This window comes from Xenopus laevis, chromosome 8L, assembly GCF_017654675.1.
Source record: "Xenopus laevis strain J_2021 chromosome 8L, Xenopus_laevis_v10.1, whole genome shotgun sequence".
Taxonomy (NCBI): Eukaryota; Metazoa; Chordata; class Amphibia; order Anura; family Pipidae; genus Xenopus; species Xenopus laevis.
In genome coordinates, this window is record NC_054385.1 from 55,366,825 (window position 1) to 55,384,008 (window position 17,184).

General features: G+C 36.2%; 1 protein-coding gene across 3 annotated transcripts in view; it reads right to left on the reverse strand.

Annotated features, from left to right (window-relative positions):
• Positions 1-17,184, reverse strand: part of LOC108698914 (connector enhancer of kinase suppressor of ras 2-like) — a 306,790-nt gene that overhangs the window by 90,625 nt on the left and 198,981 nt on the right. For all 3 annotated transcript variants that reach the window (XM_041572777.1, XM_041572776.1, XM_041572775.1), the window contains exon 8: positions 13,870-13,938. In XM_041572777.1, the coding sequence (XP_041428711.1) occupies positions 13,870-13,938 (69 nt within the window). The remainder of the gene's footprint in view (positions 1-13,869; positions 13,939-17,184) is intronic.

The following is a 17,184-nucleotide window of genomic DNA, read 5'->3' on the forward strand; positions in this document are numbered from 1 at the left end:
CATGAATGTTTTCAAACACTTGAGAAATGAACGAATTAAGCACATTTACTTGTTCAGGGTCTTTTATAACCAAATTGTTTCCATTTTGTAATGGAACCACCCTCTCAATCTGCAAGTTTTTTAATTTTCATATCATTAAAACATTTTTGGAGATTGGTTGTAAGCTTATAGACTTTGATAGATGGGTCTGTTACCTTTAACTTTTTAAGCATGATTGTTATGTATACTGTACATAAGTAAAAAAAAATCTGTATATACTCGAGTATACTCAAAATGTGCTGAAAAAGTCTACCTCGGCTTATATTCAAGTCAGTACATAGAGCGATAAAGCCAATGTGCAGAATCACCCAAACCGCATCTATTGTGCTCATGAAATCTCCTCCTGTGCCCTGCACAGCTGCCTCGTTCCTGGCTGTATTCATTAGTTCAGCCGGCAGCCATTTTCCCTGCATTACATTCTTCCTGCCGTAAATGGGCATGCGCCGATAGCCCCTCCTACTTGACCTCTCCATTCAGTTTATTCCAGGGGTGTCCAAACTACAGCCCGCGGGCCGTTGATTTTTAATTGGGCCGCAGCCAGGGCCAGATTACCCGGAAAACCGGCTGGTTTTAGGGGCCCGGTACAGGGCCTGCCTAGCTGAAGGGGCCTGAACGGCCGGGCCATCATGGAGGAAAAGATCACCTGCCCCCCCGCTGGCCTGGCGAGAAAATGATCAGCAGCCTCCGGGCCCCTGCCGTGACGTCCAGCACATTGTGTAGGAATTGCTGCCCACAAACTTCTGAGGTTCGTTGTACAGTGTATCCAAGAAGATTAGTACTACTACTGGCTGAGAGAATGGGCATTAACACTTGGTGGTTGATACTTATTATCATGGAAAATTTTACTGAGCTGTAATGATATCACTAAGCTTTTTCTCTCTCTCTTCTTTAATGCTGTAAAGTATAAATACAAGATGTCCTTCCTGAATGTTTAACATGTAGTGGTGTACACACTGAAAATATCTGATCATTACATAAGCTTTGCTGCTTGATTAGATTTTTTTTGTGGCCAAATTTAGGAAAACTTACAAGCACCCTAGGCTTATACTCGAGTCAATAAAGGTTTCCCAGTTTTTGTAGGTAAAATTAGTTACCTTGGCTTATACTCGGGTCGGTTTATACTCAAGTATATACGGTACCCTGTAAATACAACTAAAAGGCTGTTTTCCCACAACTATATATGCACATATAATAATATATCTCACGTTAAAATCTTACTTTTGAAGACCATAATGGAAACATGAAGTTTTAATATTTTGTTATGGATGTACTTAAGTACTTAACAGCCTTGCATATTTAGAGTATTGGCTTCCCAATGAGGTTAGGAATTTGCGTTTGCAAAATTAATATATTAAATAATTTAGGCTATATGAAATACATAGATAAAGCATGAACGATAATTGTATTCAAATATTATAGGCGTAATACAGTTTTTTAAATTTATTACAGACATTCATTTATTGCAAGGTCTGCTATTTTATAATATTTTTTTATAATATACTGTATATATATTTTTTAAAAAAATGCTTAAAATATGCTTAAAATACTTTCTACATTATGCCTCAGCCTATCCTTTCTCACTACTGCTTTTGAAAGCAACATGCCTCTGAAAATTGATTTCTTGTGTGGCGAATTGTAAGTAATGAATTAGACTTGTCTTCTTCTTCTTCAAAAAACAAGAAGGCAGAGAATTACTTCTTTAGAGGTTCTCCTGCAAATTAAGGAGGCTCAAATCTAAATGCAGTTTTCTTGTTCGTGGCTCATTTGTTACTTTCATGTTGTCAATTTGTTATTTGGACAATTTTTCAAAGTTAAAAGGACAATGTTTACATTGTTATGCTGGACCGTGAATTTCTATGGTATTGCTTGTTTCTGAGCATATTCATTGTAAAAATAAATGTAATAGAATGAAAATATATTGTATTATCATGTTCACTCCTCAAGTTAAATGATGTATATTGATAATATCATAATATCACATAAAAGTAGACTGGCATTGTTGCAATTGCATAGTGTTTGCAAGAGACAGTAGGGGGTGGGCCCTGCACATAATATCTATAACTTCTTCTATAAAGATGGAGTCTCTTTATTCTACAAACCCCAAATCGGATTATTAGACCCTGGAAAATTAATGGGGTCCGTCCCAATCTACCACCAAAGTTGACCAATATCAATGGAACATTAATGTCAACTTGAGAACATTGTTTAACCTAAAGCTGCCTATAGATGTTGAGATTTTTAAAAGATCCGATCCTCATCTTGACACCACGATTTTCTCGGAACAATCGTACGAATTGACCATCAACTAAAAAGACTAATTTGCCAGGAAAACAAAGGGGAGCTGCCTGCTTGGCCCTGCAAACATAAATAGATTGCACTGGGACCGACAAAGATTTTTTAACCTGGCCGATCAATTTCCTGACAGATGTCGGCCGAAAAAACGTAATATGGTCGATCGTTCGAATCCCACTAACCGCACGATAATTTCAAAGGATTGGTCGGACTTCACTAAAATTGGTCGTTCAGCGAGAAGAATCGGCACGTCTATGGGGAGCTAAAGACATAAGTATGAAATTGAAGAATATATTTTTGTATTCCACCACTAGGAGGAGCATGCAATCCATGCATAATGCCACTGCTGCAGAGGTTCTATACATCAATGAAAGCAGAATTTTTAACATTCTTGCCACTGGTCTCTAGATAACCTGCAATACTTTAGAGCCAATTGCCTCCATAGATTTCTTAGGTCTGAATCTGACATGGAGATCTAACTGCATGATTGACAGGGCTGGATTTACATACAGACCCCTAGGCCTGCTGCTGTTCCTTGCCCCAGTCCCCTCCCTTTTATTTGAGCACCTGAGCAATGGGGATTGCTATTGTATCTCCTGCACATCCCCAGCATTTCTGAACCAATGTGGGTGTGTTTGGGCAGCATGCCCCCCCCTAAAATCCTGCTGCCCGGGCCTTGGTGGCCCTTAAACAAGTGGCCTGCTGACAGATAGGTAACTGCCGCTATGTGCCCATCTTCCTTTAAGTAACAGATAAGGAAGTAACAGTAACAGCTTTCTTTTAAACAGAACATGTGTAGATGCATTTTATTTTAACTAATAATACTTTTTTTAAAAAAAAAAGTTATAATCTCCTTTAAATTTTTTTGTTTCATTTAAACATTTCTGTTTAAATGAATTAATAATGTTTTATACTTATTCTGGCTGATTTTAAGAGCCAGTGAACCAAGCAAAGAAAATGGAATTGACCCATCAGTTATTTCTATCCTATTTGCCTAATATGCTTACTAGAAATGATGCATACCTGAACTGCAGGCTAAGTCAATATTACCGGTATGTATAAATGCATTTAAGGCATTTTTATTTCCTTTTTATTTTCTGATTTTATTTTCTGATTTTTGCACTTTTAAATCACAGTCAGAGCTATGAATATATATTGAGTATTTTATGTGGTTTGCATTATTAATAACATTTTATAAATGATGTTGTTTGATTAGTATTTCCCACTAATGCACTTTTAAATTTGTGATTTACAAAGAAAATCTGATTTAAAATAAAATGATAGTGAAGATGAAAATATAAGCAATAATAATAAACAAAAATGCAAAAAGAATAAGGTTGCCTGAATACTTATTCTGCATGTCATTATCCTTTCCAGAACATTGCTGCATTTCAAATCTAGCTCAGATGTTTTGATCTCCTGAAATGTCATGCAGTCTTAGGTTGCAAAGAAATCAAGTAAATTGTGCATATTTTATGTCCCACGGCTAATGCTGATTTGTAAAAAAAAAAAAAAAAAAAAAGGATAAATAGTTTAAAAAATAAAAAAAATAATTTGAGGCTAATAGATCCAATATTTCTCCCAATTTATGGGAAATGAAAATTAGGAACCTAGAGTCTGGTGGAATCAAACATTTGTAAGCTGTATCATGCTGAGCTATGCTATGATACAAAACAGTATAAGGTAAGAACTGAACTCATACTTACCAGTAGTAAAACCTGAACAACTGCATTACTATGTAAGATCTAATCCATTATTAAGCTATAAATGAAAGCAAAGTTTTTGAACCTGGGGCCTAAGTCCTACCTCACTTCACAAACGGAAGCCCCCTTATGAGAAGGAAGGATGAGAACTTAGCATATCTCTAGTTAAACAGTGGGTCACAGGGAAATAAATAGCATAACAATTGTGATTATGCCCCACCATACAGTATTTCTAGAGACATGTGTTATTTATATTACAGTAGCTTACAATCATAAGCATAAGCATGTTTATGAGCATAGTTAATTCAAGCACCAGTAACACTAATAATAATGAACGTTTTTTTTAATATATGCTTTTCAATATAAAGCTCTGTTACAATGCCCTGCTAAAACTGATGTGTTTGCTTTAAAAAAAAAAAAAAAAAACTGCTACAGTTGATATAAATAACCTGCTGTGTAGCCAGGGGAGCAGCCATTCAATGAGCATAGCCTTGATCACTAGTACCCTTTCCTTGAAGCAGAACCACTTTTTTTGACTCTAGGAGCAGTTCTTTGTTTTTCTGTGATGTGAAGAGATATCTCTATGCTCTCCCACCGGTAACTCCCTTTTACTTCTGCAACACTGTAAAGTAATTTTGTTGGTTTATAATGACTTAACTATTGTATTTTTCTGCAATTTTTCAACTTGCCGTTAAAGGTGGTCTCCCACCCGTAACTCCCTTTTACTTCTATATGTTCTTATGTTATATGTTACCATGTGGCCCTTTGTTTCTAACTTCAAAAATGTATAGATTAACATTTTTACTTTGATTTGTAAAGCTCTGCCTTAACACAAATACACAAACATTTGTTTAAATGTTGTACACATAAAGCATTCTTAGCTAATTAAACTGTCATATACTGTATAAAATTAAGAGGGTTATTTACCAAAATTTGAATTTATTATTTATCTAGTCATACCAAACTAGAATCCACGATTTGACCTTATTTATTATTTAAAAAGCTCAATTTAATCGGTATGAGTAAAAACCCGATAAAATCAAGCGAAACCCCGAAATGTGCGATTCTTTCTGAGTTTTTTACCGAATCACTAGATTTCTTTTGATTTTTACCCAAACACCCCCCGAAAAGGTCGGATTATCTGGCTAATTCCAGCGCAGACAACAGACACTTCAAAATAGGATAGGGACCTCTTTCATTGACTTATACACAACCTCAGCAGGTCTGAGATGCTGGAATCAGGCTTAATCTTGAAAAAATGTAGTTTAAAAAAAAAACTAAATATACATATTTTTTAAATGGCACTGATTGTATTTTTCTTCAAAAAGTTAAGCAAATGTATATTTTAGAGGGGAAGTTAAAGGAGTTGTTCGCCAGAAATTCCCAAAAAAGCAAAAAAGTCACCAAACTCATTGAAGCCATGGGTGTTATTTTTCTGCACTGTAACATATTTAGATCATCCCTAGTTATAGGGTATTCTGTAACACTGTAAAGTATTTTTGTTAGTTTATAATGACTTAACTATTTAATTTTTCAACTTGCCATTAAAGCTACTCTAAGATTCTTTAGGTCATTTTCCCTAGATGCCAGGAAGTAAATTGTATGGTATAATGGAAAATGATAAGGATATAATCAGGAATACGAGTAGGTTTGGGAGTGCCACAATACAATTTAAAAAAATCCACTTAAAAAGTACATTAACTCAGGTTAGCAGTTCTCTCCCTATATTATATATTACATATGAAATACTGTATGTTTCATTATAACCAGGGTAGAAAAAGATAAGTAAAAAGTGGTATTAAAGCAATGTCGGACTGGCCCACCGGGATATCAGGAAAACTCCCGGTGGGCCCAGGTGTCAGTGGGCCCTTCTACTCACCCAACTATTTGCCTTGTATGCCTATAACACAGCAGTTGCCCCATTTCTATATAAGAATAAAGAGAAGAAATGAAGGTAGAGACTGATGATAATATTTGAGGAAAAGTGATTAAAAGAATAAAGAAAGTGCATGACAAAAAAAGGAGTGGGCCTGTGGCCAAAGGTTTTCTGGTGGGCCCCAGGCATCCAGTCCGACACTGTATTAAAGTGTAGCCCATTTTTTGATAACAAAGATATTCAGAAAACCAACTCTCAACAGTATTACTGGTTACTTATATTGAGGGGCAGATTTAGCAAAGGTCGAAGTTCAAAGTTAAAAAAACTTCGAACATCGAATTCAAAAAGACTAACCGAATGGTGGTCGAAGTTTTTTGGGGTCGAAGTGGGCCTACTTCGAATCGAACGATTCAAAGTAGGGCTACTTCCATTCAAAGTTTTTTTAACTTCAACCTTCAATCTCCCAAACTCCGCCAATTGCCTCCATACAGGTTCTAGGAGGTCCCCCATAGGCTAGAACAGCACTTTGGCAGCTTTTAGGTGGCGAATGGTCGTAGTTTTAAAGAGACAGTACTTCAAAAAAATTCGACCTTCGAATTTCAACATTTTCGAATCGAAGTTGGACTATTCGATGGTCAAAGTACCCAAAAATTACTTTGAAATTAGAAGTTTTTAACTTCGAACCTTCACTTCGACCTTTGATATATCTGCCCCTAAGAGTTAGAAAGGGCTTTTTTTTATTTGGCATAGTAGTCTTAGCATTAATGATCAGAGTTAATTACTTGTGTTGCTTTTGGAAGAGTGTCATATTTTTATGGAGCCTGGCTTTTTGGCCAGAAGATCATATTAAGTCACTGAGCAAGGCAAGCTGAAATATTTCAAGATATGATCCAACAGTCATTGACCTGGGCGCCAGTTTCTTTTGAAATCATCCCAGTCCAACAATAATAGAACTCATCCCCAAACCTAGCAGACACATGAGTAAATTAATACATAAAAATGTGATTGTATATCTTTGTAATAGTCTCAGCATGTCAAGAAATATGATTGTCCTATGATGCAACAAACCTTAGCCATCTAATGGAATTTCTTCCCTTTAATGCATTTGAAAAGAAATCTAGAGACCTTATTGATCTGAGCCAAGAGATGTCATGGAAGCTAAATATGCAATATTGTACAGGAAAACATTCAGAAGCCTTATAACACAAACTGTATCCTGTAATTAAGATAAATGATGTTCCAATAAGCCCACAGAAAAGTAGTGTCATATATTATTCATATCACTGGCATTACTGCGGGGGGGGGGGGCAGTAGCTGTGTCCCAATGTGCACTGTGTGAAAATTGCAACAACATGCACCTAAATAAAAAGGTGCAAGTGTCATTTTTACATCTGAATGTGCTAAATTAAAATGTTATGAGATTATTTAATCAAGGACCACTTCACTTTGAAATTCATTGTTATGATAGTGCTGACTTAAGTGTTTGTAAAAGCATTTGGAACTGCTAAATGTACATTTTTATTCTACATTATATTTGAATTAAACATTTTTTTATGTCCTACAGCTCTCTTTGGAATTAAAACTATCCTGTTTGCTTGGGTCCCACTTACCAGGCAGTTATATGAACACAGATGGTAAGATGAATAGAATAGGGCCTGAATAGAAAGATGATTGTTAAAATTACCCAGCAGCCAGAAAGCATTTTACATTTGAAAAGGTCAGAGAAAGGCAAGATAGAAAAGCCAAATAATTCCAAATAAAATCGGCAAATTGTCTCAGAAATGTTCTGTCTATATTATGCTAAAAATCTATTTAATCTCTATGAGATAGCGCAGAGGTTGTAAAAGTATGTTTTAAGTGAGGTATAAAAACCTACGTTAAACGTATTTCTTCTGATGATATCTGAAATCCTTCAGGGACAGCCTGACATCAATTTTGATTTTAAATTGGTCATTCTTTAAATGAATAAAAAAGAAACAATGTATAGTTTATGGTAACTAACTAATTAAGTAATTAACCTAAAATAAAAATTTGTCATACAAAATGAGGAATTGGCAAATCTTTGTTAAACTATGATTTTGGTAGTATTTAAATAATTTACAAAATTTGTAACTGTGTGAAACAAATATAAAAAAAAGTAATAAATATGAACAAATTAATCCTTATTACCCATATATACATTGATTATTTCTCCTTACTTGACTGCATATCCTAATCAGTATTTATTTGACCTCATTTCAGATATTTACTGGACCTGGTGGAAAATCCTAATTGGCCAAGGGATACATGACCACAAATCCATGTTCAATAAAATAAGATTTTTTTTCTAATTAACATATACATTGACCCCCACTGAGTGTCTCATTTCCTTCATGGTGTCCTCCAATGGTTTATGGCAGCTATCTGGGTAATAGCTTCAGTTCTGTAATTTATGATCACATTTGTTGAGCTAAATAATAAATTGTATTCTTTGATGTGCAGCTGTGCTAGCTGCTAGCTTTTGATGTGGAAGTCCACGTTACTGCATGTCGTTCTAGGAAATTGTAGTCAGTCGAAAGCCAAAAAATGAAGAATATTTGCACCCCGCTGTCTTGGAATATTCAATTAAAGAGATTCTGACACCAAAATGAAACCCTTTTAACCCTTTAAGTGCCAGCAGAATATCCCATTTCATTTGCACTTAGTGCCAGCTGTTTTTTGAACATTTTGTGCTCTCTCACTTTAGGGGCATTTCCTGGGGGATTTTTGTGTATTTTCACTTCTGGAACATGATTTAGAGCTCTAAATATAAAAAAATATTTTTAAAAAAGTTTTTTTTTCATTAATAAGGATTTATACCAGAAAAATGTTTTAATGTATGCACAAAAATTCAACTAATTTGGAAAGAGTGTGCCAATACCAAATATGTTTGGAGATTTCTGACTTCTATAGATCAAAAACTCCCAGCAGTAAATTACTGAATTTTCAAAGCACTACCCAGAATATAGCATACTACATTTCATAGCCAAAAAATCCTGGAACAGTAGGTTTACATATATTTTTGAAAAGTACACATTGTAAAATGGGTAACTATGTCTTTCTACTCCAAAGTACAAAACATCAAAGCTTTTCTGAACTTTTATTATGAAAATTCTAAAAAAAAGTTCTTATCTCCCACATAGCATTATGTACCAATAAAAAACATCCAAGAGTCCACTGAACAGTTTGATGCCTATTGTGCATAGGATAACTAAAATATCTGGTGTTTAGAGACCTCAAAATGAAGTTAGTGCATAAAAATTGTCCTGAAAGTCATTTCAGCTACTGAATAATCAACCCATTTACTTAATTTTTGTAGGATAAAAACAGAAAGAGATATATTGACCCCCAAAATCATATATTTTAGAAAAGTACACATTTAGCCAAATCTAAAATGGGTAACCATGTCTTTCTACTCCAAACTACTGAGTGGCTATGCTTTCCCAAAATTGTCGGTTTTGAGTAAATATCTGAAAATTGCCTCAGCTTCCATTCCTAACATCTTATCTCTCACATAGCATTTGGTACCAAGAGAAAACATCCTAATTATGAATACCAGGGATTCACTGAACAGTTTTATGCCCATTGTCCATAGGCTTACCAATGTATCTGGTGTTTAGAGACCACAAAATGAAGTTAGTGCATACAAATTGTCCCAGAAGTCACTTCAGCTACTGAATAATCAACACATTTGCTGCATTTTTGCGGGATATAAACACAAAAAGATACGCTGAGCCCCCAAAACCATATATTCTTGGAAATTAAACAGAATTGAAATTTAGGGGCTCAATTACTTATGTGAATTTGCTGGCTTTGTAAAACTGAAGCCATAGGTACAGCACTAATTCTAATCAGCTTGACTGTAGGGATCCGTTGCAGAGTGCAGTGACTGAGTGGGTGTGGCACAAACTGTTTATACTAATGATTGTGGTTAGGACTTCTGCCGCCATGTTGCAGGAAGTATTTCTAAAAATTCTAATTTCTAAAAATAAAAAGCGTAGTTACAAATCGTATTTTGTTAATTTGTCCTTGTAGCCAACACCCATGGTGATGGCCTCCCTAAACCAAATGAATGAAAATGAAATCAAGGCTGGACATATAGGTCAAATACAGTTAAGCTGTGGCTCAACTGCTGTATTTTTTGGGGGTAGTCTCAAAATGTTACAATCTATGATATACTAAAGCTGGAGAAACCCCAATTTGTTTATTTCAGGTGTATTAATATATTATATTATGTCTTAAGTGCACGGACATCCTGATTAATTTAACAAACAGATTAAGAGCCTTTGCATATTTCAAAATTAAAGTCATATGTGCATTTTTGCTATAGCATTATACTAGTATATAATCTGCTATCTGGAGGCCTATAATCCAGAAAAAAAAAGCATTCACCATAGTGAAACAAACAAAATTCTTTATTTATGATTGAGTTGTTTGATTTACTATGTTGATTGCAAAATAAAATGAGTTTTGTAATGTTTAGAGGAAAAAGAAAGATCACTGGGGAAGGGTGCCAATATTTTAGGTGCTCCCCAGTTAATATAATTGCTTACCTGAGACCCAAGGGTGGTGCTCATAATTGCTAAATAAAAAATTGCACCAGCCTACCATTAGTGGGATTCTGTTGCAATTGTCATTCTGGGTCTTCTAGATCCAGTCTGGGCGCACATACGCAGTAAAATTATAATGTCCGAAGCCACAGAATAGATTGAAGGAGAGAAAGAAGATCACAATGTGGTGCTTTAACATAAATACCCTGGGCCGGTACATTTTGTAGTGAACAACAGCACCCGTCTGGGGTCTCAGTTAAGTTTATAACCAAAGGGGGTGCCTAACATTTGTCACCCCTGTTATTATACCTTTCCTTCTCCTTTAAATGCCTTCAGACATGGCAATCCAAATTATAGAAAGATCTGTTATCTGAAAAAAACTCAGGTCCAAATCATTATGATAATATATTGCATATCCATTTAAATAATTGGCAATAAAGGTTGTAGTAAAAGTAAAATCCTTTTCACTTTTAATGTGTATAGGTCCCTGGGGATCAAAGACTGGAATAGATGGGCTAGCATTCTACTCTTCTTTTCTTACTCTCTTTATTCTTCCCTTGGGTCCCTAAGTTAATCTTGGTACCTTTCCTACTTTGCATTTCTGATCTTTCCGTTCTTTAATTAAACCACTGCAAAAATGCAAAGACAATGAGAGATTGCATGACATGAAAGAACTATTATTTCTCATCGGAGAGCTCCTCTATGAACATGGATTTTAAAAAAAAAAGAAAAATGTTGCTATCTTAAACTCCAGACACTATAAACATTGATTCTGTCATTTCGGCTATATAAATGTGAATCTAGTTTTATTGTTACAGTTATAATTTACTATTTTGTGCATACATTATGCTAATTTAATAGACTAGCAAGTAGGGTTGCCGCCTGGCTGGAATTTTACCAGCCTGGCCGGTAAAAGTGAATGCTGATCCCAATGTTATTAATAGGAAAAAAAGATAAATATATAGGAAGGCCGGTTGTAACGGTCGGCACCCAACACCAGAACAAATGCCAAGCACCCTGGTCTCGGCTCTTGCTTCACCTGTAGTGTGACCGCCTTTGGCCTCGGGAGGAGCCCTCAGCTACTTGGATGCCACCAGGACTTAAACAAGAGGTGCAAGGCTATAGGTTCTGGATAGGCAGAGGGGCACGACTGTAAAGCAAAGTCTTTGGCAGAAGGTCGTAAATACAAGGCGTTAGGCAATAGAGTAGTCAGATCAGGCTGGGTCGAGGCAGGCAGAGAATAAGCGTAGTCAGGCAGGCAGGGGTAAAACCAGGTAGTCAATCAGAAAGGATTTAGCAGAAGAGGTAGTCAGTATTCAGGCAAGGGTCAAGATCCAGAGGTCAGAATAGTCAAAAAGCCAGGCAGGGGTCACAACAGGAATCAAAAACAGGTTCAGACAGATTTAGCATAAAGCTCAGAAGCACCAGGAACAAATCCTATCACGGGCAAGCTCTCAGAGCCCTAATGAGCTTTAAATACTGTTCAAATTTGGCGCCATTGCGCGCTGGCGTCTTTAAATGATGTGGAGGCAAGCACGCATCCTTAGGAATTCAAGATGGCGCCAGACACGGAGCGGCGTGGCGAGCATCCCCGCCGCACTACTGGACCACCAGGGTAAGTAGTATTCACTACACCGGTATTTCTTTCCAGAAAAGGTGGCAACCCTACTAGCAAGATGGTAAAATTCATAAAAGGCCATAACAACAGAGATTACAATGTGCCATAGGATGTGGTTTCCTATTTGAACTTACTTTGCCGCATTTTTACTTAAAGTTTAACTTTTTTGCTTAAGTCCTGATAAAAACAATGCACTCCCCAGTCAATTTGCTGCCATATTAGCACTGCACTATTATTACATATTTACCCGGTACAGTACAGTACGCTGTTATTAAGAGGTGCATGGTGCATTAGGAATGCATACAGTAATGTTGACTGATAAAAGTGACAGACTGGTGTCTTAGGTTTGTAGGTGTTAGTGTCATGTATGGCAAGCCCAAACCTCAGGGGAGTGACTGGATTCTTGTCTAGGCATGCTTTTCTGCCTATAACAGCCATCTTTGGCTTTGGGCCTGGCCTCAACTACTCGGGTGCCGCCAGAACTTACAGCAGGAGAATCCAGTACTCTCACAGGGGGGCAGGCAAGGGCACCGAACAAGGAGCCGGTAAGGAAGGAGCTGGAGGTAGTCAGACAGGCTGGGTCAGAATCAGATAACAGGAGCAAAATTGTTAGGCAAACTCAAGGTCAGGAACAAGCTGGGGTAAGAACCAGGAAGTCACACAGAGGGAGGGAGCAGGTAGCAGGAGTCAAAGGACAAAAACTCGCAGGGAACACCTAGGACCAAGCACGCGTGACCTATAACAGGCAATGCGTCAGTGCAGAGCAGGGGGGCTATATAGCCAGACTAATGGCTTACATTGATCACCTGTGTCCAGATTAGCAACAGGTGAAACAAGCCAAGCCTGCTTGCAAATAGGAATAGCAATAGCAGTGAACCAGGACCTTAGCTGTTTGCTCAAATAGAGTAGAGGTTAGTCTGCCATTTGAGTGAATTCTCACAATATATACACAAAAAGTGTTTAACGGTTCATATTAAAAAGCAGTTCAGTAGCAAAGTAGCAGACAAGTATAAGGTCTCCCTTTATCCTGCCAAGGACTAACCATTGTCACTGTAATACTGTACTATGCATTTGTGTCTGTATACACACATAATTACCTTCTTGACTGCAAGGTATAGGTTATTGTACCCACCTAGGCCTGGATTCTATTCTTTATGTCTGGATTCTATCCTGTGTAGTGAGTATTGTGTGAGAGGTTAAGTGCCTGCAATTCCATTATGTCATTTGTTCCACAGCCAATATTTCTCAGTTAGCCATGTCTTCTTTCATTATTACTGATTATTATTATTGACAGGAATTCAACACAGATTATACTGTAGATGCTTTGCCGTTAAATATACAATTATTGATTATCTTCAAAATGTTCTTCAAACCTGCTACATCAAATTAATGTAATGCCACATCACAACAGCGAATTGTGTGCAACTCAGATGTAACTAAAAGTTACATAACATTAGGTATCATAATTCTTTTTGGGGCTGCTCATACTAGCTGCTTCTACTAAAGTGAAAACAAGGAAGAAGCATAAGTGCATAAAGAATAGTTGCAGCCAATATTCCATTTATCAGTTAAACCACAGTTACTAGGAATTGCAGTCAATTTTTAGTAGATATTTTTGCAGCTCTAGAGTAGCCACCAGTGTGAATCAACCCTGTGAACTAAGATATAATATTTAAAATAAATGTGAAATCATCCAGCTTCCTCTAATGTTCTCTAATATCTTTTTATACTTAGAGGTCTTTAAAATGTATATGAACAGCTGTCAGTACTCACAACAGTTTGATGGTTGACCTGAATGACTTCATCACCTGCATGAATCTTCTTGCACTGGTCTGCTGGAGACTGAGTGGAAAGAAAAATAGAAATGGAACAAACTGTGAATAATAGCAACAGAAGAATAAGCAATAACAAAGCGCAAATATTGCGCATGTGTTGCATGTAAGTTAACAGAACTAGTATGTATAGGTATGCTTATAAACATAGAATTTGCATATAAATTTAGATTTTTATCCCAGGGTTTGTTTTGATTTTCCTTAAATTAGGAATATCAAAGGGAATCAAAAAAGGATTGACAAACATGGCTGACGTACAGATTAAAAATATGAAATCACTGTTGTGAATACGTTTGATGGTAGTTAGACTATTATTAGATGATAAACTTTCTGTTACCATGCAGGCTCTTTTGCATGAATGAATAATGTATAAATAATTATAATTTTATGTTTCCTCCAAATAAGCTGCCAAGAATAACTGCATACTGCAAGAATTATATTTTATTTTGACTTCTTATATTCCCATAGCTCATAATGCTTTTTAAAAATATACACTTTATGACAATCACATCGCATGGTGCCGTTAATATTAAACCAAGCTGACACAAAATATGGGAAAATGCAATAAAATCCACATTGGTGTAGTCTTGGATCATATTTCTTTGGCTTAACTGCTATGGGCACAGTAATAAATATCAATATTTGTCATTCCTCTTGGTATTAGCCCAGTGCTTACTTTGCAAGTTTCATAGTTTTTTTTTTGCAGCTGGAAAGATGCTTTAAATGTTGCAGAGCATATAAATGTTACTGCATATTTTCAAAGTTCATTGAACTATATACTATAATTGGTGAAAACTCATCTGCTTTGTCCTTTCTTCCTGCAGCTCTCCCTCTCTCTCTTAATTAATCAAGTTTTTTGCGGGAAAAAACTTGAATCCCTCAAATTTTTGAGTTTTCAGGCAAAACCCTCTGAAAAAACTTGAATGGCTTTGAATTGACATCTTCAAATGGTTCAAGGGACCTCTGCCATTGACTCCTACATGACCTCAACAGGTTTTAGATGTGTATTTTTGGATTTGCGCTATTTCCAGGATTGGGTTTAACAAATCTCGAAAATATTTGAGTTTTTTTTTTAAATTTTTTTTAAAACATTTGAGTTTTTTGAACCCAAAAATTTGACTTTTGACTGAAACCTCATGGAAAACACAACTTGAACCTTAATAAATAACCCCCTTAATATCCAGGATTGTTTTGCTGACAATTCTAAAATGATATTCTGAGATATATCCAGATAACACTGTTCCTTTAACTGGGAATCCCCTTAAGTGTACATTTGCAACAACATTTACACATATAACATTATACATAGGCAATAAGTAGAGAGATCCCTAGAGCCTTGCACATCCTGGTGCTCCTGCCTCATTCATATGAAATGATGTGCAACATTTTAAATTTCAGTTTCTTTAAAATTCTCATGCCTCTAGATTTCATTTAAAATTAATTGTGCGACCCCATTTGAAGTTGAAAAGGGAAGTGGAAATAGGAGGCAATGGGAGAATGCAGGCTTTAAATGCAGGGATTAAAAATAGGCCCTGGCTTTTTAAGTACACATAGGCCCAACAGACCCCACAGACCCAACAATAGTGACTGCCTATGGAAACTTACTGCAGCGCCTCTGGCATTTGCCAGAATCCACAGATTGCTAGTCCAGGCCTGGGAGTAGGGGATCAGGGAAAGGAATAAAAAGAGGACATGGAGATTGTTGAAGGAGGTGCAATAAAAAATAAATTATACAATGATTGTAGAAGTAGTGGGAAGTGGTCATGGAGATTTTTGAGAGGGGAATAATGGAGACAATTGTACAAAAATTGCAAAAGTAGTAGGAAGTGGTACTGATTGTGAAGAGAGTGGGGTTAAAGGAAAACTATACCCCCCAAACAATGTAGGTCTCTATTAAAAGATACTGAGTAAAACAGCTCATGTGTAAAACCCTGCTTCATGTAAATGAACCATTATCATAATAATATACTTTTTTAGTAGTATGTGCCATTGGGTAATCATAAATAGAAAATTGCCATTTTAAAAAATAAGGGCCGCCCCCTGAAATCATAAGATTCACTGTGCACACATACAAACCACATGTAAGGTCACATGAGCCAATTAACAGACAGAGTTCTGCCTTTTGCTTCCTCACTTCTTCCTGTTACAGTTAGTGTTGTAGTATTTCTGGTCAGGTAATCTCTGAGGCAGCACAGATAGAGTTAGGAAATGGTGGTTCAAGGCAAGAGATGTAAAAGGGCAATATTTATGTAAATATATATTCCAGTTTGGTAAGATTCTTTAATATGTCATTCCATTTGACATAAACTATCTGTTGCTTAAGTATTCATTTTGGGGGTATAGTTTTCCTTTAAGAAGAGAGTGTACTGAACTTGTGGTAGTAATGAGAGTAATATAGAGTGTGGATGTTGTCAAGGGTGGTGGATAATGAATAAAATGAATAGAAGTAATGTAGTTGGGAGAGGGCATGGAGATTGTTGAGGAAGGGGGATGAAGAAAAGAACTAACAGAAATTGTGGAAGTAGTGAAAAGTGGTGAAAAGAAGGCATGAAGATTCAAACCTAAACACAATTCTGTTGGTTAATTAAATTACCTGAGTGAATGATACATTTTTTTAAACCAAGGCTTTGATTCTAGAGAAATAATATTAATTGGTGTATTTACATTGGATAAGCAAAAAAATCTGCGAGCTACTGCTTGCACTGCAAAGAAAACAGCCACAGAAAAATGTCCTGATTCACAGCAGAATGTAAAATGTGACATGGTTTAGAAGAGAAGAACTGCTTGAATGAATGATTGAAACCAAAATGAATTGCTATACTGTTTATTTAAGAGGAATCTTCAGTTCTTTACCATTTTAGTATTTGACAAATACCAAATACATCACAAAAATTACAACATTGCATGGAGGTTGCATTGCATTACTTAGTTAGGGACTGAAAAGGAAAGAGACCAAAAATGGAAAAGCTGCTCTGAAAGTGGAAGACTTTGTTTGGCATCTATCAATGCTAATTTCAGGGAAATACGAGGGAAATGCTCTCAAAGTGAGAGATTTTATAAAATAGTAAATGAGAGAAATGACTAGGGGTCAAAGCGCAAGAGAAACCAATTGATTATGGATCTTCTGAATGACAAGTCACAAGTTCAAGCACAAATGCACAAAAAGTGAAATGGATTGAATGGCAATTAACATAATGATGTCTACATAATGAACTTCTGTTTTAAGGCTATCTCCCTTATTATAAGCTGATCTGTA